We start from the raw sequence: 27370 nt of genomic DNA, 5'->3' as shown, positions 1-27370 counted from the left end.
TTCTGTCCCACTAATTTAATTTTATTACCAATCAACCAAAAGAAGTTACCATATGCATACTATATGAAAAAAGCATAATTGCTATTCCTGCCTGTCGTGCTGACTTAAGGACATTTCTTTGGATGATAGATATTATTCTACCTTAGGGGAAAATACTGGGAAGCAGCAAAGGTAAATGGACCAAAAGCAAATTGCATCTCTTCATGGAGAAGAAAATTTGCCACAGAAGAGGATGCTGTTGGTTTTGCTATGCTGGATAAAGAATAGGAAGGGATGATCAGTGATGAAGTTTGGTAGAATTTTTCCACAAAGAGGCACTCGGAATATTGCAGCATCATCTTCCTCAGCACCTTCTTCATCAACTTCCACATAGGACTTGTGCAGGAACTTGGATAAAACAAGGCCTCCCTGAGCTGACATTCCAGAAAAGTCAGCCTTGCCTCCTTCAAAAGCATCCAGTATTCCAAAACTTCGAAGAAGAAATTCCATGTCATAATGCTCCGCTAGTTTAAATCTGGGGAGAAACACACCCATTTCTGTTCTCTTCATCATGTCTGGTCTTGTCCAGGCTACAAATTTCTCATAGGTCAATTCTGCTTCTACCTGGAAGACAATGGTCAAAAGTCATAAGGTGCTATAAAACAGCTAATTACATTCATGCTGCCTCCATAACTGACCTTTCCTTAGGTCAGTCCTCCCCGGGGTCAATGACAACTTGAAGACTCAGCTATGCTAGCCCTAGTGAAGTAGGAGATCATTTGGGGGAAAACTAGATATTGATTATAGGATCACATAGATCTAAGACTGGTAGGAACCTTGGAGGTCTATTGTTCAAACACCTCTCAATTTACAGATAAGGAAATGAGCTGAGAAGTTGTTTGCCCAAGGTCACATGGTTGGAAAGGCAGAGAACTTGGTTTTAAATCAGGTCCAGTGACTAAATTTAGCACTCTTTCTAATGCACCATGCTGCCTAGTCTCTAAAGTGAGGGGTGGAAGACTCTGTTTCTCTTTCACATTCCAAAAATACTGACTGCAGCTACTTTGCTGTTAAGTAGTGAAAGAGACAGTTTCAGAAAAATCTTCAAAGACTCATATGAACAGATGCAGAGAGAACCAGGAGAATTCCTAGTATAACATTTAAATGAAATTAACTTTGTAAGGCGTAAGAACTGCAATGGCCAGAGGACCTATGATGAAGCATGCTACCTACATCCTCAAAGAAAGGTGATAGACTCTGGGTGTAGAATTATATACAGAGAGAGATGTAGATACAGACATTTGGACATGACCAATGCAGGAATGTTTTTTTGTTTTAGTCTGCATTAACATCTATAAGGGCTTTGTGGGAAGTAAATAATGGGGAGAGAAAACAGACATCTGCAAACTGAAAAAATAAAAAAATTTAAAGTGCCAATTTCAAAATATTGTTATAGGGTACTTGCTCACATTGGCATTGGAGGAAAACAAATTGAGGAAATGAAGAATCTTTGGCTTCATAATATCATGATTACTAGAATAGCTGAAAACAAGGAATCTGGCTGTAATGAGACTATAGTACAATGGGTTCTTACTCATGTTTGTGTTATAGAACCCTTTGGTAGTCTGATGAAATCCATGGACCCTTTCTCAGAATTATGTTCTTAAATGCATAAAATAAAATACAGAGTTTTAAAATATTCAATTGTAATTAAATTAAACAGAATTTTTAAAAATTATTGAAATGAATTTAATCAAAATTGAATTTAAAATTCAATTATATTGAAAGAGTTATGTAACTAGTATCTATCTATAGACAGCTAAGCAGACCTAGAAATCCAGCCTCAGATGTTTTCTAGTTATGTAACTCTGGGCAAGTCGCTTCACTGCTTTTTGCCTCAGTTTCCTCAATTGTAAAATGAGAGAAGGTAAGTGGTGCAGTGGATCGAGCACTAGGCCTGGAGTCAAGAAGACTCATCTTCCTGAGTTCAGATCTGGCCTCAGACACTCACTAACTGTGTGACCCTGGGCAAGTCATTTGACAATGTTTGCCTCTGTTCCTCATTTGTGAAATGAGCTAGAGAGGTAAATGGCAAATCATTCCAGTATCTTTGCTGAGAAAACCCCAAATGGGTTCATAAAGAGTTGGAAATGACTAAAAATGACTGAACAAAATGGGAATAATAACAGCATGTACCTCCAAGGATTATTGTGCAAGATGAATGTGATAATACATGTATAGTGTTCAGCACAATACCTGGCACATAGTAGGCACTTAATAAATGTTAATTTTTTTAATATATCTATCCATCTATCTAAAAACAAAGTTCATGGCTGTAAGGGAAACTGAGGAGGATAGATCCTCCCCAGCCCCCTGTGTAACCATCTCATGATCTAACAGTGTTACTACTTCATGACCTGACATAAAGATAGATGGGAGTTACCATGCATGGCCGGAGGTGACCATGGAGACAAAACATTAAATAACCAACAAGCTATGTTGCCTGGGAAAGCAATACATCTCAAGGAACATTTTTCTTGAGAAAGGTGTGTAACTGTCCAAGGAACTGATCACTCCTTGGAGACTTACACAACAAACAGGTATTTAGGGGCTCTGATCAAGCCCCAACTTTTGTTAAAGATGTGTGCGTGCCTGGACATGAGCGCTCACCAAGGATACGTACACAAAACAAAATACCAAGATTGTCTTTCTCTGATTTACATGGATATAAAAAGGGTCATTGGAAAGACAGATTTTGGAGACTTTGATTGCAGAGATAGAGATGCCGACTCTCTGCCAGAGGACCGTGTGCATGGCTTTCATTGTGTTCTGGGGTAGGACCCTCCCCATTGCCTCCCTGACCTGACCTTTTGGCCATTCTCCAGTCTCCCCGGTCTATTAGGTATTTGAGCTCGCCTGGTCAGTGAGTGTGTATCCTTTCTTTTCTTATGCCTACTTTCCTTTAGGTTGGTTATTACTTATTGCATTGAATGTTATTCTTATCTTTATTGCTTGTGTGGTTTTTAATCATTACTAATCATTGTAAATAAATGTGATTATTAAGTTTATCCTGAGTACATGTCATTATGTCTTGAGATCTGAACCTAAATTGAATCTGCGCAGTACATAATCCTTTCGATTACAATGGTAAAGAGTTTTTACGTAAAGAAACCTTACTGTTGTATTTTGCTTACTGTTTAGCAGCTAGGTGGCATAGTAGATAGAATGCTGGTCTTGGAGAACTAAGTTTATATCCTTCCTCAAACTTATTCATTGTGTGATCCTGGACAAGTCATTTAACTTTTCTCAGCCTCTGCAAAATGGGAGTAATATAGGCACTTACTTCACAGGGCTGTTTTGATGATCAAATGAGATAACATATGTCAAGTGTTTTACAAACCTTAAAATACTGTAGAAATGTTAGTTAGCAGCATTTTTTTGGTTCTTTGTATTTCGTGTCAATCTTAGCACCTGGCATGAAGTAGGCACTCAATACATTCTGGTTATTGATTGATTCCTTATTATAGACAAAAGAAATCATAGTTGAATATTTCTATGAGGAGTAAGACAAAGAGTGGCTAATTCCAGGATCAACATTTTGGTTATGGTTTGTTTTTTTTTTTTCAAAGAATCCCCATAAAGCCCAGTAAATTCTCTGTTGGCTTTCAAGCCTAACCTTTAGAATACCTGAGCTCTTATCCCCAGACCTATTATTCCCAGGCCAGGAGCATTATGTGTTCTCTTTTCCAGTGGCAATGCTGTTTCTTGACTGCCTGCTTTGTTAACTTAGTTGATTCTGACAGTCATAGAATTATAGATTTAGAACTAGGAGAGGATTTATATATTATCTAGCCCACCCCCTTCATTTCACAAGTGAGGAAATGGAAACTTAGAGAGGTCCAGTGACCAGGGTCACACTAGTAAATGACAGAGCCAGAATTTAAACACAGATCCTTTGAATCCAGGTGAGGAAACCGAGGTTTAAAGATATCAAATGTCTTCCTCGAGAAAAGTAGTACCACAGTTAGATCCAGGTTTTCTGATTCCTAGCCAAACAGTTTTCCATATGAGGCTATATCTCTATAATAAATTGCCAAAAGGACCAGATAAGCCTCAAGGAAGCAATGTAACATAAGAATATTAAGGGTTGTGTCATTTGATCTTGGCATCATTAACTTACCTTTTTTAGATCAATGTTTTCATCAGGAAGCATAATGACCATGCTCAGCTCCTCACCCACATAGGGGAGCTCTAGGATTTTGGTGGACACTTCCTTTATGTAGGTCATTTTAAATGTTGCTTCCTTAAACATCATCTGCACTGGCTTTTTCTCATTCTGGTGGGGAAAAGGTGAATATGTCATTAACATCAGATTATTCGAGGTGCTAATAAAACTTACTGAAAAGATGCCCTTGACATAGAGAACTTTTTATGATGTATACAAACAAATCAGCATTTCTGTGCCTTTGTCAGTGAATGCAAAAATGTCACCAACTAATACCTGTCTTCAGTTAAAAAAAAAATAGACAACTACTACATCAACTTGCAGAAAACTAGGCTATTGCTACAAGGTAGAGATTTCTTTATTCAGTAAAATTACATGGAACCCTCTTTGCTTTCCATAACAGGAAGTCAGGGTTTTTCCCCTCTGACAAAGTAAAAGAGGCACAACATTATCCCCCATTTGCCATAACACCTGCTTGAGTAAATATGAAACCTAGCATTAAAAGAAATCCTAGCATTGTATCTCCATTTTCTTGTCATGCCATAAAGCCACATTTGCTACAGGGTGGAACTGTGTAAAGCATTTAAAAAATAACCCATTCCCCTTTGACCCAGCAATAGCACTTCTAGGGCTATATCCCAAAGAGATCATACAAATGGGAAAAGGACCCACGTTTACAAAAATATTCATAGCGACTCTTTTTGTGGTGGCAAAGAATTGGAAATTGAGAGGATGCCCATCAACTGGGGAATGGCTGAGCAAGTTGTGGTATATGAATGCAATGGAATACTATTGTGCTATAAGAAATGATAAACAGGCTGACTTCAGAAAAACCTGGAAAGACTTGTATGGTCTGATGCTAAGTGAAGTGAGTAGAACCAAGAGAACATTGTATACAATAACAGCCACATTGTCTGATGCTAATATTGATAAACTTAACCCTTTCCAGCAATACAAGGATCTAAGACATCTCCAAAGGACTCATGATGGAAAATGCTATCCACATCCAGAGAAAGAACTATGGAATTTAAATTGCTGTTTTTTTTTCTCTTCTGTTGAGTTTCGTTTCCTCTTTCTGGTGGTTCCTCCTATTGGTTCTAATTTTTACATACAACATCACTAATGTGAAAATATGTTTAATAGGAATATATATGTGTGGCCTATATCAGATTATGTGCTGTCTCAGGGAGGGTAGTGAGGAGGAAGGGGGAGAAAAATTTTAAACTCAAAAGCACATGGAAGTGATGGTTGATGAATCAAGATAAATTAATAAAAAAAATTTTTAAATTAAATTAAATTAAAAAATAAAAGATCTTGTTAAATTTTAGTTGGGGCATGTAGTATCTGTGAAATCACTAGAAAATAAAGATAATAAGAATTCAAAAACAAAAAAAAATAACCCATTCCTAATTCCAATTTGACCACTTACGTAAGACCAAAGTTAAGTGTATTGGTGAGGGAGCAGAGTCTGGATGGAGAGGAGAACAGAACCACTGAAGAGGTGAGAGATTTCTGAGCTTATACAAGTGGGCTCAGCAGGCTTCTCTGGGTTGGCAATATCTGGCTCATCACAGCCTTTGTTTCTTCCATGATACTTCTGTTTCAGTGGTCTGCCAGTAGTGACTGATATGCTCTGGAGAAAGCTGGAGAGCATTGGGACTAGACCACTACAGGCAAGTGGAGACCTCAGATTCTCAGGGTATAGCCATATTGAACCTAGCAGGGCCTTTATAATTGGTCCCTAGGTCCAATGGGGCAGGCCCCATATGTATACTTCAATTTGAGATCAGGGAAATGGCCTCTCACAGAGCAGGCTCAGAGGGATGAGTGTACAACACACACCACTCTGCCCAAATCCCTCCTGCGGCAAAATGATGTCAGGAAGTAGGATAGGGCCTAATTTTCTTTGCCTTCCCTTTGATAAGGCATTCAGTACAAGAAGCCATAATAGATGAAGAGAATCTTCTGTTCTACAAAATCATTACATATAGAGTTCTGGTGGTACAGGAGTCAGTTACATAGAATCTGAAGATCTAAAAGATATATGGAAAATTATGGTCAAGACTCCTAGAAGAATGCATGTCTTCTGAACAAATGTGGGAAGCAAAATCTGCAAGAAAAAAAAGGAATAGAGACAGAAATAGGAAAGCAATGAGATGAGACCCTCTGGCCCCCCTTATACAGAATAAATGACCAATATGAAGGCAGGAGACCATCCTTAACCCAGCTTAACAAACAGAGATAGATTTTTTTTTTTGCAGAAAATTGTTTAAGCAACAATTCTGAAGAACAGACAGAAATGTAAACATTCTTACAATGGTGAACCAGTTCTTATTCACTATATGTAGAGACAGGACCATAATGTCCCTCATAGAGCAAAGGGAGGAACAAAGAATTATAAGTCCTAGAAGGAAGGATATTATTATCACAGTAAGAGAGTCAGGGAGGTTGAAGCATAGGTATGGCAAGGGATCGACTGTGGGTGTATTCAAGCATATTGCCTGAAGCTCGACCAACTCATTCCAACCTCAGAATTGTAGCAGACACAGCAAAGGAAAAGTAAAACGGTTGAACTGGTGGATGTAGGCTACACCATTCCATGGCCGCTGAATTACTGACTCTTGGAAGGAGGTAGAGTGAGTAAGGCAGAGGATACCTTGTTGTGGTATAAGCCTCCATTGCTATATTCCTGGGTGCTCTTCCAACGCTTCTTCCTGTGTTTGCTTGCATTGTGTATGTCCTTGGGAAACTGTGTGGGCCAAGCTGTGCTGCAAATTGCTTCCCCAAGGTTTTGGACACAGATTAGAGAAGATCATGATGAGTCCATGTTGCTGATACATTGATACCATGATTAAACACCTTCTGGACAATGCCTTATTCTCTCAGGCATTTTTATATCAGAGATCGCAAGATGTTGGAAGTCAGAAGACACAGAACCCTAAAAAGATCTACATTATATTTTTATGTTATTAATTTATGCCGGTAATCAGGATGCCTAAAAGGTTTTCCCTACCTTTCTGGTTTTAAAAAACATCTCCCTTGTATAGTTTTCCTTAAATTGTTCATTCCACTTCCCTTTGAAGCAGATGCCATCCACAAGGACCAATCTAGTCAATGGACCAACTGAAGAAGCAGGTAACATCTCTGCAATCTTGCCTTTAAAGAAAATGGAGAAATAATTGAATCAATGTTTGAAAAAAAGTACTTTTAGAAAAGGGACATGATTTTCAATTCCAGGTCAGCAACACAAATCAACAATGTTGGAATCAAAGCGTGATATGATAAAAAATTTTCATTTATTGAACATCCCTTGAAGGCAAGGATTATTTTCCTTTTGTTACTGTAGTCTTTGTACCTAGCAGAGGGCTTGGCCCAGATAGAGGATTAATAAATATTTGTGGATTGACTGATTGAGAATTCAAGAGTCCTCTGAGGCAGTTTCCAAACTTATTTGGCCTACTGCTTCCTTTAAAAAAAAATTACTCATCACTTCCCTGGAAACTTTAACCCTTCAATGTTTTTTTGTTGTTTGTTTTTTGTTTTTTGCTTTTTGCTAGGCAATTGAGGTTAAGTGACTTGCCCAAGGTCACACAGCCAGTACGTGTTATATATCTGAGACTGGATTTGAACTCAGGTCCTCCTGACTTCAAGGCCAGAGCTTTATTCATTGTGCCACCTAGCTGCACCCCCCCTTTTTCTTTTTTGCTAGGCAATGGAGTTAAGTGACTTGCCCAGGGCCACACAGCTAGTAAGTGTTATATGGCCTTCAATTTTTAAAAAAAAATTTTTTAAATGAGGCATCTGAAATTTAATACTCTATTGTAAATTTGTGAGTTCTCTCCTGCATTGAAATTTTGATGATGCAATATCGCATCATGTAACCATATAGTATCATATTGTAAACAGGTCATTTCACACATATATTCCTGCTAATGCACACTAGACTTCCCAACAGTGTCAGACACACTGCCAGCACTTGCTTATTAAGACCTGTTGGTGGACTTTACCACTGATTGGTCATAACTTGCATTTTGTGAATTTATGTAATCACTATGTGACTCTGTTACACACAGATGAAACATGTCCTAGCGGTTTTTCTTCTCTTTTCTTCTTTCTTATGCTTCCACCATCCCCTTTTTTTTTCAACACCATCCATTGCACCCCTGACTACTACTGCCCTCCTGGATTGTTCCAGTGCCTGGTAGGGGGTGGTATTGCCCACTTTGGACACCTATGCTCTGAAGGCCTTGCCTTAGATGCAGCTTGGGACTTCCAAAGCTCAAGTTACTCATGGACTGATGATCTTAAAGAAATTATACTTAGAGAATAAAATTACAGATAATAGTATAATACACAATCAGAATAAAATATTTTTGAAAATTTAAAAATACGTATTGGCGTACATAAAGTATAATTCAATGATGATTATTTAGATATAGTGAGATGACTTACATCTTCCAACCAGTGCCAAGAGGTCAAAGACCCTAAAGAGATTAATCAAGTACAAAAGAAATCCATGTTGAGAGATGGTTTGTAAATCTGTTCATGATGAGACTATGGGGCACCCTAAAGATTATCACAGTACTGGGTTTTCTATCCAATTTCATCACAAAGGCTAAAATGTTATCAATGGAAGAGAAAGTGTGGTTTGTTGAACTGTAATATGTCCAAGGTAATAACAGAAGCTTGGCGGGGTCTATGGAGCCAAGACAAAGAAACCAAAAGAATTTGAATTTGCCAGACTATAGCCAGTACTATCAAGAAACCAGTTATCAAGTCAATAAATTAATATTCCTATTTACAAATTGCTCTCTTCTGAGTTTGTGTTAACCAGTCCCTTAACACATCATAGCATCTGATCCTGAAAGAAATAAGCTGTTTAGCTCAAACTTATTGGGTTACAGATAGGTAAGCTGAGGCTTATAGCTATCAAACACATTGCCTATGGCCACACATACTCAAAGGGAGCAGAGCTGGGATTCAAAACTTGTCACCTCAGATGAATGTGAAAAAAAAGAACAAAACAGATAGTATGCCTCAAAGGCCACACCTCGACAGACATCACCTAAAGAGATCAAGATGCTAGAGAATGACTGCTGATCGTGAAGAAATCTCCCAGCCTCCTGTTTACTTGTCTGACTACTAGGAAGTTTTGTTAAGACTTCGAGTCAGGTGGAGAGGGCTGGTATAACTAATAAGCTATCCCCTCCCATCCTAAGGGAATGTGCTTAGGAAGAGAATTTGCTGTCCGTCCCAGAGAGAGAAAATGATGAGGGAGGCAAGAGCATAAAGAATCTGGACGTCAGAAGCAGTGGAGAGGGGCAGCAGCCATGAAGGGTAGGTGCCAGGACCCTGGAGACTGGACCAGCATGATCAAATCATAAAGGAGACATGGGGCGCACTATTATGTTGCTGGAATCTGGTAGAACCTGAGACCAGAGCTGGTGATTTTTTATTTCTTGCCCTACTTTTTTGCCTCTATCTTTTCCTAGAGGCCTAAAGTTTGTCTGCCTTTTTGTATTTACATTTTTGCTCTGTCTCCTAAGCCAAAATTTGTTATAAAAGGTGCTAGCCATCCACAGTGCTAATCTATGTGTTATTGTTGAAATAGATCTGAGATGTAACCACTGGGAAGACTCTCAAAAGGGGGAATGCTTAATTTTTTTTAAGGAAACATTCAAAATTGCAGTATTTTGCCAGAGAGAGATCTCTGGTTGTGAGCTCAGAGTTATAGAAGAAAGTTATTACTTCTCTCTCTCTCTCTCCCTCTCTCTTCCTATCTCTCTCTCCTTTCTTTCTTCCTTTCTTTTCAGCTTCCTAGGTCAGGGAGATTATTTATAACAGGGTTCCTCTAGGTCAAAGGTTCTTAATCCTTAGTTGTTGTGCTTGTTTTGATACAGGCACACATATTTTATATGTATATATACATATATGTATATATGTATACGCACATATACATGCATGTATATAACTATTTCAATATCATTGGTTTTCTTTTCAAATTTATGCATTTTATTTTATGAATTTAAAAACACTGTTCTGAGAAGTCCATAAACTTCTCCAGCTTGCCAAAGGAACCTATGACAAAAATAAACAAATAAATAAATAATGGGGAAAAAAAAAGCCCTGCTATAGGCAATGCATCAATAGTAGTAAGAGTAAAGGTGGGGACTGGCAGTCATTGCTCTAGCCTCTGCCATTCCCTCCATATTAAAAAGTCTGATTTGAGAGGAAAGTCTCCCTCTTGAGAGGGAAGAGCCAAAGGGATCACTAGAGCATCCTCAAGCATCCAAACCAATCCATAAAAATGTGGGAGATGAATGAGATTGATTAACATGCCTGCTAACCTTGTAGTATCACATAACTACTAATAAGTAATATTCAACAATTATATAGAATCTCATGATTTACAAAATTCTATATAAATTATGCCATTGGGCCACGGGATAATATATTTAGATCCAGAAAAAAGAATCCCAGAGTCATCTAGTCGGCCCCTCCTCGTTTTACAGAGGGAGGAAGTGACATTAGAACATAGGTTCTCTCACTTCAGAGTCAGGGTTCCTTCTACCCTAGCCCACGGCCTCTTTTAAAAACAACCCTGAATTTTTACAGTAAGTGTCTCTGATTAAGACACCATTGCTAAAATACATAGGGAATTGAGTCAAATTTATAAGAATACAAGTCATTTCTCAATTGATAAATGGTCAAAGGATATTAACAGGCAGTTTTCAGATGTAGAAATTAAAACTTTCTATAGTTACATGAAAAAATGCTCTAAATCACTAAAAATAACTCTGAGGTAATGCATCACACCTATCAGATTGGCTAATATGACAGAATAGTAATAAATAAATGTTGGATAAGTGTTGGAGAAGATTGGAGACAATTGGAACACTAATGCATTGTTGGTGGAGTTGTGAACTGATCCAACCATTCTGGATAGCAATTGAGAACTATGCCCAAAGGGCTATAAAACTGCACATACCCTTTGACCCAGCAATATGATTACTAGATCTGGATCCCAAAGATATCCTGAAAAAGGGAAAAATACCTACATGTACAAAAATATTTATAGCAGTCTTTTCGTAGTGGCAAAGAATTGGAAATTGAGGGGATGCCCAACAACTGGGGAATGGATAAACAAGTTGTGGCATATGAATGTAATGGAATACTATTGTGCTATAAGAAATGATGAGCAGGTGGACTTCAGAAAAATCTGGGAAGACTTACATGAACTGATGCTAAATGAAGTGAGCAGAACCAGGAGAATATTGTACATGGCAACAGCCACAGTGTTCGATGACTAACTTTCATAGACTCGGCTCTTCTCAGCAATACAAGGATCTAAGACAACCCCGAAAGACTCATGGTGGAAAATGCTATCCACATCCAGAGAAAGAACTATGGAGTCTGAATGCAGATCAAAGCATACTATTTCCTCTTTTTTTGGTTTGTTTTTTTTTTCTTTTTCATGGTTTTCCCCTTTTGCGCTGATTCTTCTTCCACAGCATGACAAATGTGGAAATATATTTTATATGATTTTACATGTATAGCCTATATCAGATTGCATGCTGTCTTGGGGAGGAGGGAGGGAAGGAATGGGGGAAAATTTTAGAACTCAAAATCTTATAAAAAGTGAATGTTGGAAATTAAACAAACAAACAAACATGAATGAAGCCTGGCAGGCAAGTATAGGTATACCACTGTTTTGGGTCAGCTGGTGGCACAGTGGATATAGCACTGGGCTTGGAATCAGAAAGACTTATATCCCCGAGTTCAAAATTGGCCTCAGATACTTACTAGCTGTGTGACCCTGGGCAAGTTACTTAATCCTGCCTGCCTCATCTGCAAAATGAGCTCGAGAAGGAAATGGCAAACCATTTCAGCAAGCTTGCCAAGAAAACCCCAAACAGAGTCACAAAGAGCAAGACACACCTAAAAAAAAATGAATGAACAACAAACTAGTGTTTTACAGAAAAGAAAACTGTTGCTCAGAGCAGTTAAATGACTTGTCCATGGCCATATACCCAGGAAGTGTCAGAGGCAGCCTCTGCATCAGGTCTCTCCGGTTTACAAGTTTAGCTTTTTTGTTTGTTTTTGTCTTTGTTTTCTTTTGTTTTACACTGTGCTGTGTTTCCTAGATCCCCCAGGGATGTGATGAATGTTTGGCTTCACCTTGTAACTGTGTTTGAAAGGGGCAACCAGACTCTCTATCCACTTTTACATCAATATTACTTAAACAGTCATTTTACAAACAAATGCAATTTCTGACCTTCAGTCTTCTCCGCTATCCAGGCATTTATATGTTTCCTGGACTCCTCTGGAGCCTTAGCAAAGGAAAGTTCTCCCAGCTCCACACTGTAGAAGTTTTGGCAAGCTTCTTTAAATGTCTATGAAGAGAAAAATATAAAGCAACATCTCTAGTTACTAAATAGAGCCTGTCACATAGATTAAGTCTCGAAAAATGGTTATGTACTTTTTAGGAAACAAATTAGTTCAGGTTCTAGGCCCTCATTGGACATAATACACATATATTCTTCCTCTTTTTAAGATAACAATGTACAGACAGAGAATGATATGCCATACACAGTCAAGAAAAGATACAATGCACCTTGGAAATGATTTTTTTAAAGTCCAATTTTTAATTATAGCATATTCAGTTTAGGTAAAAGTTTACCAGGATGTTCATGTTATTGAAGGCCTTGAACCCTTCCTCCCCACAACCTATTTTCATTTCTTTTCTTTTTACCACTTAATCAGTTCAACTTACAGAGAGGAAATCATAAGTCTTTTCTCCAAAGAGCTTGTTAGCAGTTCTCAGTGAGTACTCAGTACTAGATTTGTTCACTTCATTAAAAAGTGCTTGAAGATCGTTGTGAATGTCCTCACCTCTGTTTGCAGAAAGTACCTATTAAGAAAAGGGAAACAAAAATCCTCACCAGCACTGATCTTCTGCCTCCAAAGAACCACCTACCGACAGAAAACCTTGTGACTTAATACCAGAGCATCCTCCCTCAAAGGAAAAGGTGTGGGTTGGTTTACTTTATAAATGAGAGGACTTAACCCATGCTAGGAGGCCTTTATTCCAAGAAAAAAAAAAGAGTAGGAGACAAACAGGAAATACAACAAAAAAAGTTCTGGGGCAGATGAAAGAGGTTTCCTTTGCCCAACTGCTCAAATTCATTCTACCTCTATCAAAGCCATTGTGTCAGAATGCTGTGAGGTGGTGGTAGTGGTGGTGGTGGTTTTAATTCCCATTATACAAAAACCTGTGACTCCATTAACTTATAGAAGGGTTCCTCCTTCAGCCTAGCCTTACTACTCAGATGGTAGCTAATGAGATAACTTACATGTTTACTTTGTACGTATACATGTAATGACTATTACTAATGTATGACTAATACTAATGTGTTACTAATGGATGACTAATATGTACATTATTGGTTATTTGGTCTATATTACAGTATGAAATGAAGTAATTATTTTTTACTAATTGGAATTTAAAATAGAATTCTAACTCGAATTGTTCTAACTAGAAAAATTCCATACCCTGCCATGTGATATTTTTTTTTTTTGGTGAGGCAATCAGGGTTAAGTGACTTGCCTAGGATCACATAGCTAGTAAGTGACAAGTGTCTGAGGCCAGATTTGAACTCAGGTCCTCCTGACTCCAAGGCTTAGAACTTTATTCACTGTGCCACCTAGCTGCCCCTCACGTGATACTTTCTACATAATTTCAGAAGTATTTTCTCTGTGTAGCATTCTTTCACCAATGCTTGGTTTGTTTTGTGCATATGTGGAAGGAGATGAAATTCCAGGTTTGTGGAGATAATACTGATCACAACATTATGCTTCGTGCCTATGCTTTGTATCAGGGATGGAGTTGGTGCCAGAGATTCTTGGGGGAAAGACACAGAGAAAGAAGCAGCAGGCATGCATGAGAAGCTGGTTCCCTGGGAGGTCTCTGATTTATAAGCTAGCCTGACTAGAGACGAGACCTTTTCTCTTGGTTTGAGCTAGGGTCTTATATTGCCCCCATCTCAAGAGCTCATTCATGCTTGTATATTTTCTGGTATATTCTCATCTGTAGAATTCATACAATTTCTGCTTGCTTAGATAAATGGGGTTTTACTCTTTGTGATGGTCTCTTGTATAACCAGTGTTTGGTGGGGAGTAGCTAAGCTGGTGAGTATAAACTAAACACTCTCTACCATCCCCTTCAAGAGCAACCGGGGAAAGAGCTTCCCTTCAGAATGAAGATTTGTTCTGCTAGACTAGACCAAAATAGAGACTGGAGCAGGCAGAGAGACATAGTTCTAGACGGATACCTCTCTTGGAGAAAGGTGAAGGAAAGAGTAAGCACCCAGCCGTGGCCCTTCTCCTGTTCTCCTCAAGGTAGAAACTACAGTCTTTCTTGGACGGAGTAGGCCAGATTCCAGAGATCTCTGTGCATGCAACTCAGTCTTTTTCTCTACTTCTCTCTCTATTAGCCTCTAGCTAGAGAGGAGCAGTGGAGATTTGAAAATAAGAAATGGGGTCAGGTACAATATGTATTATTGCAAACTACCTTGAACAACAAAAATACATTTACATACATGTAATATACATGCACATGTGTGTATATGTGTTGTAATGCATATTATATGTGATTATATTTGTGTGTTTATGTGTGTGTATATATGTGTATATGTACACATACACACACATGTTTATCTATCTATCTGTCTTTAAGATTGTGAATAACTCAGGCCAATTAAAGATTTGTTACGAGTAAAATTTGATGTTTGGAGCCTTCCTTCAAGCAAACAATCACTTTGAAAGCTTTTATGGTGCAATGTTAAATGGGTACATGTGTCTGAACATGTGTGGGTATGTCAGTTCACTGTTTCTATGTGTGTGCATCAACATCTCAGGAGTTCATTTTGTTGAGGCAAAGGATGGCTGCTTTCTTTAGCAGTGGGCAAGAGCACATTTAGAAATCTTATCAGGCATCTGATACTCATTATGCATCAGAAAGTAGGATCATTGATGACAATCATATATCTTAGATCTTAGGGTTAGGAGGAAACTCAGAGGCCATCTATTCTAACCCCCACTTTTTACATATGAGGAAACTGAGCCACATAGAAATAAATGACTTGACCAGGGTCACACAGATAGCTAATAACAGAGATGGCATTTAAACCTTTGGCATAAGCAAAGGAAAACCTTAATGAAATTAGAGTAGATTAGGGCAAAAAAAAAAAAAGGAATGACATATATTTGAATTGGATTATTCACTGATATTCTGAATTTTTGGTTCCCATAGAATTTGGTTTTAGTCTACAAGTTTTAGCTCATATATTTTGTACCCATGATGGACTGTTAAATTGGGATGCAGTCATTTCACATGATATGTATAAGTGGACATAAACTAAAATAAAACTTATTGGGTGAATAAATTTCAAAGACCTAGCCACCTGTGATTCTTGAAGGTGGTTGGGGAATGCTAGGATGCCCACTGCCTACAGAAAGATTGTTATAACAACACTGCCTGGGCTGGTTCAGTGACAGCTGGTGAGAATTCTGAGAAGGCTGGATGAGGAAAGGTGAGATTTCAAGTAGATCATGTGTGTAAGCTCTTTTTGGGGGTGCCTGGGAGAAAGTCTGAGGGGTCACTTTCGAGGCAGACTGGTACCCATATAGTATAATTCTGAAATGACATTCTGAGGGTTGGGGTGTTACTATGAGAGAAGTGTATTGGACACGCTAAATGGATGCCTATGGTGCGATTAGGTTAGGGAAGGATTTATGGTAATCAATGAGAGATTGCCAGGGCCATAAAGGGATACTCTCTAAAGGTTACACCCAAGGGATGGTCAGTATGGGTAGAGATAGGAGATCAGCCAAATGATGGAAGAGAGAGCACTGGAGAGACCCTGCCTGTGACAAAGAATTAGCATCATATTTCTGAGGAGGCACCACAGTGCACAAGACAATGAACAAGACAGTGGATCCTGGACTGTTCCAAATGGCCAAGCTGATGTTTGCACAAGAGTGAAGGAACTGACCTTCAAGTAGTTAAATTGGCATATGGCAAGTGGCCCATTCCTGGGCAGAATAACTGCTTCTGGAGAACTTTAGGAGAAAAGCTAACGTTGAATTTTGTTCAGTCTTCTGACTTCATTATTTAAGTGAGTGGCACCATCATTTCCCTACTCTCTCTCTCTTTTTTTTTTGTGGATAGTATAAATATTTATTTCATAAATATAAATATTCCAATTATGTAGATTCAATTCAATTCATTAAACATGTATTTATTACCAACTCTGTTGGGCAATAAGGACACAAAGTGAAAATTTAAAAGTTCCTGCCTTCAAGGGCCTTATGTTCTTTTGCATGATAGAATTTTCTTTTTTTTTTTCACATTAGTGAAGTTGTAAGTAAAAATTAAAACCAATACGAGGAACCATCAGAAAGATGAAACAAAACTCAACAGAAGGTAAAAATAAGTGATAGTGATTCGACTTCCATAGTTCTTTCATTGGATGTGAACAGCATTATCCAATCCCGAGGCCTCTGGAAATGTCTTAGATCCTCATAATGCTGAGAAAGGTTATGCAATGACTAAGATTGTTAAACTGAACATGGCTGTTATTGTGTACAAAGTCCTCTTGGTTCTGCTCACTTCGCTCAGCATCAGACCATATAAGTCTTTCCAGGTTTTTCTGAAGTCAGCTTGTTCATCATTTCTTATAGCACAATAGTATTCCATTACATTCATATACCACAACTTGCTCAGCCATTCCCCAACTGATGGGCATCCTCTCAATTTCCAATTCTTTGCCACCACAAAAAGAGCTGCTATGTATATTTTTGTACATATGGGTCCTTTTCCCATTTGTTCGATCTCTTTGGGATATAGCCCTAGAAGTGCTATTGCTGGATCAAAGGGTATGCACATTTTTGTAGCCCTTTGGGCATAGTTCCAAATTGTTCTCCAAAATGGTTGGATCATTTCACAACTCCACCAACAATGTATTAGCGTTCCAATTTTCCCACATCCTCTCCAACATTTATCATTTTCCTGTTTTGTCATGTTGGCCAATCTGATAGGTGTGATGTGGTACCTCAGAGTTGTTTTGATTTGCATTTCTCTAATCAATAATGATTTAGAGCATTTTTTCATATGACTATAGATGGCTTTAATTTCCTATTCTCTCTTTCCTCTCCTGTATCTATCATAGTCCTTTGTTTACCAAATCCTGCTGATTCTATTTCTGTAATCTCATTTGTATTTTTCCCTCTTCTCTATTCCCATGACAGTGGGCCTGGATATATTACCTAGTCTACTTATAGGTCTTCCCACTTCCACTCTCTGCTGTTTGCAACTCACATTTTGTTTTTTTATTTTTCTTTCCCAGAAGAGCTTACTAAAAACCTGAAATGTTTCTTAAATTCATGAAATTAAAGGAAAAAATGCCTTGTTTATATGCAAATATAATTTTGTAAAGCCAGAAGAAAAAAGTGGTCCCTAGTCTTGCAGTATTAATTTTTTAATGATAAATTGTGTTTCTAGTCTTATTTAAGTCTTCAAGGTCACTGGGCAGGAAAGGGCACTAAATAATGGCTTTCATAATCAGTCAAAAACGAAGAAAGAAATCCAGCTATCTTATATCTTCTCTTGGTACCAACAAACATACCTTTACAATCTGGGCTGCTGTGTTTCCTTTGGCTCCTAGGAAAAGTAAGCCAAGGGCAGATGAGATGCTCAGGGGAGAAAAAACCACATTTTGTGAGTTATCTTTTTCGCTCAATTTTTTCAGAAGGTTAATGGCAAAGGGACCATTTGCTTTGCAGAGGGAATCCATAATGGGACCTGAAAAAGATCACAAAAGGTTATGCTACATGTTGTTCTTGTTCAGTCATGCCCAACTCTTCATGACCCCATTTAGGGTTTTCTTGGCAGAGACACTAGAGTGGTTTGCCCTTTCTTTCTGTAGCTCAGTTTACGAGGCAAACAGGGTTAAATGACTTGCTCATTGTCACACAGCTTGGAAGTATCTTAGGCCAGATTTGAACTCTAGAAGATAAGTCTTCCTGACTCTAGGCCTACATTTGATGTACCACTTATTCTATCTTTATTCTTGGCAGTTAATACTGGAATTTACTTAACAAACAAACATTTATTTAATTAGAAAGAAAAGAGATGAGTTCAGGCTTACCGCTCTTTGTTAGTAATATATTCTTAGGAAATAGAGGTGGATGATCTTTAAAAATTATCTGGTCTTCTTCCAAATTTATAAGTGAAGAAACTGAGGTAAGGCAGAATGTCCTTCCCAAAGTCCCACAGATGGCAAAACCAGATTCCAACACAGGTCTTTTGGCTCTACCTTCAATGTATTTTCTAATACTAAAATCTTTGTGCTCTTTCCATGATAGCAGCTGCATACATTTCTTTTTTTTAAAATTTTATTAATTTATTTTTATTTATCAACAATCACTTCCATATGCTTTTGAGCTGAAAATTTTTCTCCCCCTTCCTCCCCACCACCCTCCCCAAGATGGCACACAATCTGATATAGGCTTTACATTTACATTTCTATTAAACATATTTTCACATTAGTGAAGTTGTAAGTAAAAATTAAAACCAACAGGAGGAACCATTAGAAAGAGGAAACAAAACTCAGCAGAAGAGAAAAAAAAATGATAGCGATCCAACTTCCATAGTTCTTTCTTTGGATATGGGTTGCATTTTCCATCACGAGGCCTCTGGGGATGTCTTAGATCCTTGTATTGCTGAGAAGGGTTAAGTTAATCAATATTAGTCATGGCACAACGTGGCTGTTATTGTTACATACATTTCTTTATGTGAGAATAGTCTCCACGTCACAAAGACATCCTCTCTATGTCTACTCTTCTATGAAAGGAGAAGCCCTGGCCTTACTTCCCTACCTTTCTCATTCTTCAGTTTCTTTTGTTCAATACTCATCCATCCCCCCAGAAACATCTTCATCCTGGAAGTTCACTTCTAGCCCTGGAACTCTCACCCTCTGTCTCCTGGGGCACTTTCCTCAGATTGAATGACATCTTCCAAAACCTCCATTATAAAAGGGTGCCCAAGTCAATCAACAAATTAACAAACATTTATTAAGTATATACTTTGCTAAGTGCTGAGGATTCAAAAAGAGGCAAAAGACAGTTCCTGCCCTCAAGGAGATTACAATTGAATGGGGGAGACAACATGCAAACAGAGACGAAGCAAGCTATATACAGGATAACTAGGAAATAATTAACAGAGGGAAGGCACTAGAATTAAGAAAAGTTGGGAAAGACTTCCTGTAAAAGATGAGATTTTAGTTGGGACTTAAAGGAAGCTAGGGAGGCCAGTAATAGGTGTAGAGGAGAAGAAGAGTGTTCCAGGCACAGGGGATAACAAGTGATGGAACGTCTTGTTTGTGGAATGGTCAGGAGGCCAGTGCATGGGGGGGAGTAAGAAGACTGGAGAGGCAGGAGTGAACTAGGTCATGAGGGGCTTTGAATGTCAAACACAACATTTCACATTTGATCCTGGAGGCAATAAGGAATCATTGAAGTTTACTGATTGAGGGAGAGGGAGGGCATTGACACGCTTAGACCTGTGCTTTAGGAAAATGACTTCAGTGACTGAATAGTGGCTGGACTGGAGTAGGCAGAGCCTTGGGGCATGCTGACTCACCAGCAGACTACTGCCACAGACTAAACACAAGTTCACGAGGGCCTACACTAGAGTGGTAACACTATCAGAAGAGAGAAAGGGTATATTCAAAGATGTTACAAAGGTAAAATCAGCAGGCCTTGGCAACAGCTTGGATATGGAGGTTGGGAGGGAGAGATAGTGAAGAATCCAAGATGACTCCTAGATTAAGAGCCTGAAGGACTGGGAGGAAGATGTCACTCTTTTTTTTTTTATGACCTCACACTCATACTCACTGTGTGACCCTGGGCAAGTCACTTAACCTATGTTTATTTCAATTTTCTCATCTGTAAAATGGAGATAACAATAGCACTCACTACCCAGGGTTGCTTATGGGGATCCAATGAGATATTGTAAACTGCTTAGCACAGTGGCTGGCACATAGCAGGTTCTTCGTGAATTCTTATTTCCTCCCATCTAGCCCAGCTTTTTCATTTTACAGCTAAGGTAATGGAAGCACAGGGGGGTTGCCTATTTGCCTAAACCAAAGTCAGGATTTGACCTGACTTCCTCTGACACCAGGGGCAGTGCTGTTTCCTTTTCATATAAATCTTTCCATGTTTCTTGGAGTTTTTATGCAACATTTGGTTTAGTAATATTCCATTAAATTCAGACACTATCACTTATTCAGTCATTCCCCAATCATTTTTGCACCTTTTTTTGCTTATTTTGTTTTCACAAATAATGACTCATTAAACCGTTTTGTAGCTATGTATCTTTACTTTCTGTCACTGACCTCCTTGGTGCACAATTCCAGGCATGGACTCTCTGGCTCATTGGGTATAAAAACTCAGCACCTTTTCTTGCACAGTTCTGAACAGTCTTCCAGATGACCCTTTGACACTAAAGGAACTCTTCCCAGAAATGTACTGGGGTGAGATGGTTAATGAAAAGCTACACTGCTCATTCTCCATTTGGTCTCTACCTGGTATGTAAGCAGTCTATTTAAATATGGATGGATAGCTGAGGTTTGGGGGAGGGAGGCAGGGATGGGGTTTCTCAGGATTCAGTTGTAAATTCACTGAAAAAAATAATTGAAGAAGTGTTTACGATGAGAAACTATAATTAGGAGTAATAGGATGGAATTAAGGAAAGGGAAATAAGTTTACAATTAGACTCCAGTATGAGGTATTCAAATTTAATTGTGTATTTTAAATACTCCCAGATGCTGTTGGAAGGAGGACTGGAAGACGGTGTCACTCTAGGTAGCAATAGGGAACGTGGGCAGAAAGGAGGGTTAGGAGGACAAATAATGAATTCCATTTTGGACATGTTGAGTTTAAGATGTCTACTGGTCATCTATTTCTTCATTTCCCACCAGGCTCCATTACTCTGCCTTTCTTCATCACTTCCCTGCCCCCACCTTGGTAACTTCAGCCTCATCCCCTGCTTTTCCGTGTCTTTTGATATGCTCTCTTGCTTGTCTTACCCATCTGAGGGCAAGCTCCTGGAGGGCAGGGACTGACTGTCTTGCCTTTTAGTTGTATTTGTATTCCCAGCATTCAGCACAGCACCTAGCACATTGTTTAACGAAGGCTTGTTAACGGACTGACCATTTAACTCCAGCTACTTCTTCATTCTTGCTTTCTGAACATATGTTGCTCTTCCAAATTCCCTGATGACACTTGCAGTGCAATCAGATTCCCTACAGGGAGCATTTTTTTAAAATAGGTAACAGAAAGCTGCCCTAAAGAGGACTCAGTTTTTTAGACCAATGAAGTCGCATGAGTGCCTGGATAGAGATTGGCCCCATATCCTGACAGATTTTCAGCCTGGGATGGCACAGGGAGCAGGTGCTGTGTCCTTTGACCAGCAAGCAACTGCTCAATCAGTTCAATCAACAAGTATTTATTAATCACCTATTGTGTCAGGCACTGCCCTAGAAACTAGGGATACAAAAGCGAAAGTTAAATTATCCAAGAGAAAGTGAAAGGGGGGGGAGAGAAGGAATAATATATAGAGATATGTATATAGCATGTATGTATATATATTTATTTATTTGTGTGTATGTGTGTGTGTATATGTGTGCATGTGTGTGTGTGCATGCTCATGTGCATGTTAGGTGGGGCAGTGGATGGAGTGCCAGGCCTGGAGTCAGAAAAACTCGTCTTTGTGAGTTCAAATCCAGCCTCAGATACTTCCTAGTTGTGTAACTCTGGGCAAGTCACTTAACCCTGTTTGCCTCAGTTTTTCATCCTGTAAAATAAGCTGGAGAAAGAACTGGCAAACCACTCCAGTATCTTTGCCAAGAAAACCCCAAATGGGATCATGAAGAGTTAGACATGACTGAAAGTGACTAAACAACAACAGCACAAAGGAAAATATATCTCTATATCTATCTATCTATCTATCGATCATGTACAGGGACATGAAGTCTCCCTATCTCCCTGCTAGAATATAAGCTCACGGAGGACAAGGATTATTGAATTTCCATCTTTGCATCCCTGTGTCTAACACAGTGCCTGGTACATATTAGGTGATGTTTCTTGATTGACTAGTTGAGGAGTACTTGCTGGTGAAAGGACAAGGAATGCAGTATCATCCCTGCTTCCCTATTCAGTTCCAGAACTGAAGACCTATCAGTCCATGGGCCTGATCTTTGTCCATAGGAAGTCTGGAGTAGGGGCAGTGAGCTAGTCAAACCTCTGCTATGTCACTTTGGCAGCTGTGGTGTGGATGGAATGGAGTCAAGAGAAATTTGAGACCGGGAGATCGATTAGGAGACTATTGTGATAGTACAGGTGAGAGGTAATAAAGACCTGAACTAGGGTGGTGACTATCTAAGTGGAGAGAAAGGAGATGGATGCAATATATACTGGAGAGGTAAAATGGACAAGACTCATCATCAGATTGCATATGTGGAATGAGGGAGAGTGAGGAGGTCGTGGTAACTCTAAGGTTGAGAACCTAGTTTACTGAAGGGATGTTGGTACTCTGAACAGAAAAGGGGAAGTTAGGAAGGGGGGAATTGGAGAGGGAAAGGAAGATAGAGCTGTGTTATGGAGTCCTTCGGCAAATGTTACAATGTGAAAGTCACACATTGCATAAGTGTTAGTCACTCAGATGATTTTTGGCAACCACCATTTGCATTCATGTTTTTAATTCATGGCTTAAGATTTGTACAATAAACATATGAATCATGTAGTTACAACAAAGAATGTTTGTCTCAGTTTCCTCTTTTTAAATAGAAGAAATGAAGAGTTGAGAAGACATTGAAAAATAATCCCAGATGGCTAATTGGCAAAGCAAGAGGAGCTATGGCAATGGAAAGGGGAAAATAGACATTTCTTTTAGGATTAAGAAAAATCAACAACATCAAGAAAAGATGTTCGGATTAGTGGATGGAGAACAATCTTGCTAGATGAGATCACAGTCAGAAAATACCATCCCTCAGGGTAAACCAGTTCCCACATTTTACAGATGAGGAAAAGAGATCAGAGTTGGGAAGCCAGTTGTACAATGTCACACAGCTATCACACAAAAGTCACCATTGGGCACAGCTAGTGATTTAAGGTCTATCTTAGTCGGCATCTTAACTCATCATCCATTGCCTGATAAGGAGCCTTACTGTCGCAAAAAGAAAACATTAAACTTCTGAATGCTACCTTCCAATTGGTTTTCTTAAGGAAGTTTGTATGCATTTAATAACATACCAAATGAATTATATAGCTCTCACATATAATTAATCAGAAACCTTCCTGTTGGGGAACCAGCCTTCATTTCTCTATTTAAGAACATTACCTGTTCTTTTTACTGAATGTCTAAAGTATTTTGGTTTTATGAGACTACAAAGATAAGTAGACCCATCTCCTGGGGCTATCTGGATAAATAACCATTGATAAGAATCTAGAAAAGTGGGCAGAGCTGAGGAAGTGAGCATCAGATATCTTGCTCAGAAAATGTCAGTTATCTATGCAATGCTAATGAGCGGAGAACTGGCAGAATCTTGTGGGTAAAACACACAAACCTAGTGTGCACCCCAAAAAGAAAAGCTTTGAAAGGTGAAGAGAAAGAGTTATGCTTCTACCTGTCAGGTCAGATTTACTGAGATCAGAACTAAGAAGTATCTACTCTAATGAAATATATGGAACTCAAGAAGACATTTGAACTCAGGTTCAAATATGTGAACCTAGGCAAGTCACTTGAACTCTCAGCACCTCAGTTCCTTCATCTGTTAAATGAGGGGGTTGAACTTGATAGTTTCTACTGTTCCTTCCATCTCTAAATCTATGATCCTATGGGGAATAGCTGGTGGCACAGTGAATAGAGTGCCAGGCCTGGGGTCAGGAAGTCGAGTTCAAATCTGGCCTCAGATACTCACTAGCTGTGTGACTCTGGCCAAATTCACTGCTGTTTCCTTCGGTTTCTTTAACTGTGAAACTGAGATAATAATAATTACCTCATAGGGTTGTCGTGAGGATCAAATCAGATATTTGCAAAGTTTAGCACAGTGCCTAGCACATAGTAGGTACTTTAATACAAATGCTTATTCCCTTCCTCCTCATCTTATGGTCCTATGATCTGACCCCTGCATCACCACTGCCTCTCTTCTCTCTATCACAACCCCTAGCCCAGCCAACCCTCTGGCCTTTGCTACCCACATACTTCCACCCCTATCGAATCTGGTACATTGTTAGATAATTTTACTTCAATTCAATCAAAAATCCTTATCAGCCACCTACCTTTGCAATCAAACACCAACCCAAGGCAACTCAGTACTGACTGGAAAACAAACCTAGACCTGGTACAATCCTGAAAATAAACCAGCTGAAGATGGCATTTAATATTAAGGCTTTTTGGCCTGCAAAGAGATTGGGTCCAGATGTTATTCCAGAAAACACAGATGAAGAAACCTAGATCTCTGCCTAAGGACAGAACCAATGTTAACCTACTAGTGATTCTGTGACTGCAGTCTTTGAAAGCATAGAATGAGACAAAGTAAGAATCCAGAAACGTGGTCATTTATCGATCAAACAAGGAGGCAGTGCAGAATAAGTGGACTGGCTGGTCCTGGTGGTGTTTCTCTCTCTCTCTCTCTCTCTCTCTCTCTCTCTCTCTCTCTCTCTCTCTCTCTCTCTCTCTCTCTCTCTCTCTCTCTCTCTCTCTCTCTCTCTCTCTCTCTCCCCCCCCAAGAGGTCACTAATTCTGACCTGGGAAAGCAGATGGCACATGTTTAGGCAGGCTGGCAGCACCCCAATTCTAGGAAGTCACACTGTGGGGGCCAGATTTACTTCTGATGTAGGTCACTGCAGTTCAGAACTCCCAAACTTAACCAGTCCACTGGACTCAGCCTCCCTGGTAGCAGGGACTACAGGCATGTACCACTAGGACCAGCCCACTTATTGGTCCACAAAATCCTATATTTTTAGGGATATTACTTTGTCCCATTCCATGTTTCCACAGCCTGTAATCACAGAATCACAAAATCTTAGAGGTAATCCAGTTCAACCTATGCCAGACCAAGAATCCATTCTATAACATCCTTAAGAAGCGGGCATTCAGCTTCTGTTTGTTTCTCTGGAGACTCACTATGTATTAAGGAAGAAAAGTTTTAAATCCATTAAAACCACTGTCATTTAAAAATATATAAACTGATATCTAGCCATGTCTTCTCCATCCCATACTTCCTATAACTTTAAAAAACCTTTTATGGATCTTTCGTTTTTAATATCATTTCATTTTTGCAATATGTATCATTCCCCTCTCTTCCCAGAGAGTCAGCCTTTATAACAAAGAATAAAAAAGAAGAAAGAAAAATTCAGTGAAACTAACCTAAGCAACCTACCAAATAACTGCAACATTAAATGCAGTTTTGCACACTCATAGTGTCATATTTATGCTACAATATATTTTTTTAAACTCAAGTGCAGTATTTTACACTTAACTCTGTTACATTTCATCCTGCTAGACTTGGCCAATCAGTAAAACATGGTAAATTCTTTGAGGATTTTACTTCTATTGTCCAGAATCATAATCGTAATAATGTTGGCATGTACCATTTGCTTTCACACAAAGAATTGATAAGAAGATTAAACAGGACAGAGACAAGAGAAGTCCCCAAGGCAATCCTCTATAAGGTCCCCAACAAGTGGTCAGAAAGCCTCTGAATAAAGAAAGATCTCCAGAACCACCCAGGACTTGTGAAATAGATATACTGGGCCTGGAGTCAGAAGACTCAAGTTCAAATCTGGCCTCAGACATTTACTAGCTGTGTGACCTTGAACAAGTCACTTAACCTCAGTTTCCTAAACTGTAAAATGGGGATAATAACAGCACCTACTTCCCAGTATTATTGTGAAGATTGAATTATATAATATTTGTAAAGTACTTGGCACATAGTAGGGTATAAGTATGTGTGTGTGTGTGTATCTCACCTATTATGTTCTATGTGTATATATATCATATATATCATGTATATATATATATATATATATAATATATGTGTGTATATGTCACCTACTATGTTCTATTCTATGTGTGTATAATATATATATGTGTAGATACTTTTTCCCTTCCCTTCAAGATGACAAAAATAGATAGATATACTTATTCATTTCGCTTTTTCCTTTCCAAGTCTACTTTTAAAATTATCTGATTATTTGAAAGTTATTTGAAACTGAGATTTCCAATTCTGTAACTTTAAAACTCACTGATTCTAGTTTTGTCCATCTTCTTCATCTATCCAGAGGGCAGCCCTAGGGTGTGCCAGGGTCACAGCCTGTAATGCCAGGCAGGTCTAATCTACTTTGGGCCACAAAGAAGTACAACTCTTCTGAAGTTACAGAACTTAGGTGGGGAGAACTTTGGAGAGTCCATTTTCTTCTTGCTCCCATCTCTGGCCTAATATTTAAAGTCCCTAAAATTATATGCCTTACTCTCAAAAATTATATGAAGCTAAAAAGAACTTCCAAAGTAAAATAATATTCATTTCAATTTAACCACAGCCAGAACTAAACAAAATAAATGAAACCCTCAAAGTAAGCAAAACCCCTGGCTCCTTCCCCAAGCCTGCCTGATAGTCACGTATAGACAAAATGGGTGGCCATCTAAAGCTACTATGGTGAGCAGGAGGATGATGATTCCCAAGACAATAAACCCACAGACCCTCCTGCTTAGTCAGTTTTCTCCCCGGTTTTCTTGCACTCCCCACACAGACTTCCTTTCCTCGCTCTCACCCACTCAGCTCAATGCATAGTTCAGCCCCTCCCTTCCTCTACCCAGGACTGTTACAAAGGAGGGAAGCAGATGTCCAGGTATGAGAACAAAGGGACTGAATCTCCCCTATACTATACCAGGATTCCTGCTGTTGCTGCTGCTGCTGTCGTCCACCTTATTCCACAGGCTGACGCCTTATACCCTGCAGATGCTGCTGCTACTCTTGGCGTGAGAGATAGAGGGAAGGAAGTGGAGTACTTCGTGCTAGGTCCTAGTTAGAGCTGAGGGAGGCT

General features: G+C 39.0%; 1 protein-coding gene across 1 annotated transcript; it reads right to left on the bottom strand.

Annotated features, from left to right (window-relative positions):
* LOC110214759 (serpin B6-like) lies at window positions 1–27370 on the bottom strand. The gene is made up of 7 exons (XM_020995820.2): window positions 27215–27370; window positions 17890–18065; window positions 12978–13115; window positions 12480–12597; window positions 7218–7360; window positions 4160–4315; window positions 1–603 (listed from the first exon to the last, which is right to left on the bottom strand). The coding sequence occupies exons 2-7, from the start codon at window positions 18055–18057 to the stop codon at window positions 202–204; spliced, it is 1125 nt and encodes a 374-aa protein (XP_020851479.1). The 5' UTR covers window positions 18058–18065; window positions 27215–27370; the 3' UTR covers window positions 1–201.

This window comes from Phascolarctos cinereus, unplaced genomic scaffold (genome assembly GCF_003287225.1).
Source record: "Phascolarctos cinereus isolate Bilbo 61053 unplaced genomic scaffold, phaCin_HiC Scaffold_4;HRSCAF=312, whole genome shotgun sequence".
Classification (NCBI taxonomy): Eukaryota; Metazoa; Chordata; class Mammalia; order Diprotodontia; family Phascolarctidae; genus Phascolarctos; species Phascolarctos cinereus.
The sequence above is the reverse complement of the archived record's forward strand: the minus strand, read 5'-3'. Positions and strand labels throughout refer to the sequence as shown.

Coding starts and splice junctions, on each gene's coding strand:
- LOC110214759 (XM_020995820.2), bottom strand. CDS start 18,057: ATGGATTCCCTCTGCAAAGCAAATGGTCCCTTTGCCATTAACCTTCTG. Junction 12,598..12,977: donor AGACTTATGATTTCCTCTCT/GTAAGTTGAACT, acceptor TTCTCTTCATAG/ACATTTAAAGAAGCTTGCCA. Junction 7,361..12,479: donor GATAGCGGAGAAGACTGAAG/GTCAGAAATTGC, acceptor TTTTCTTTAAAG/GCAAGATTGCAGAGATGTTA.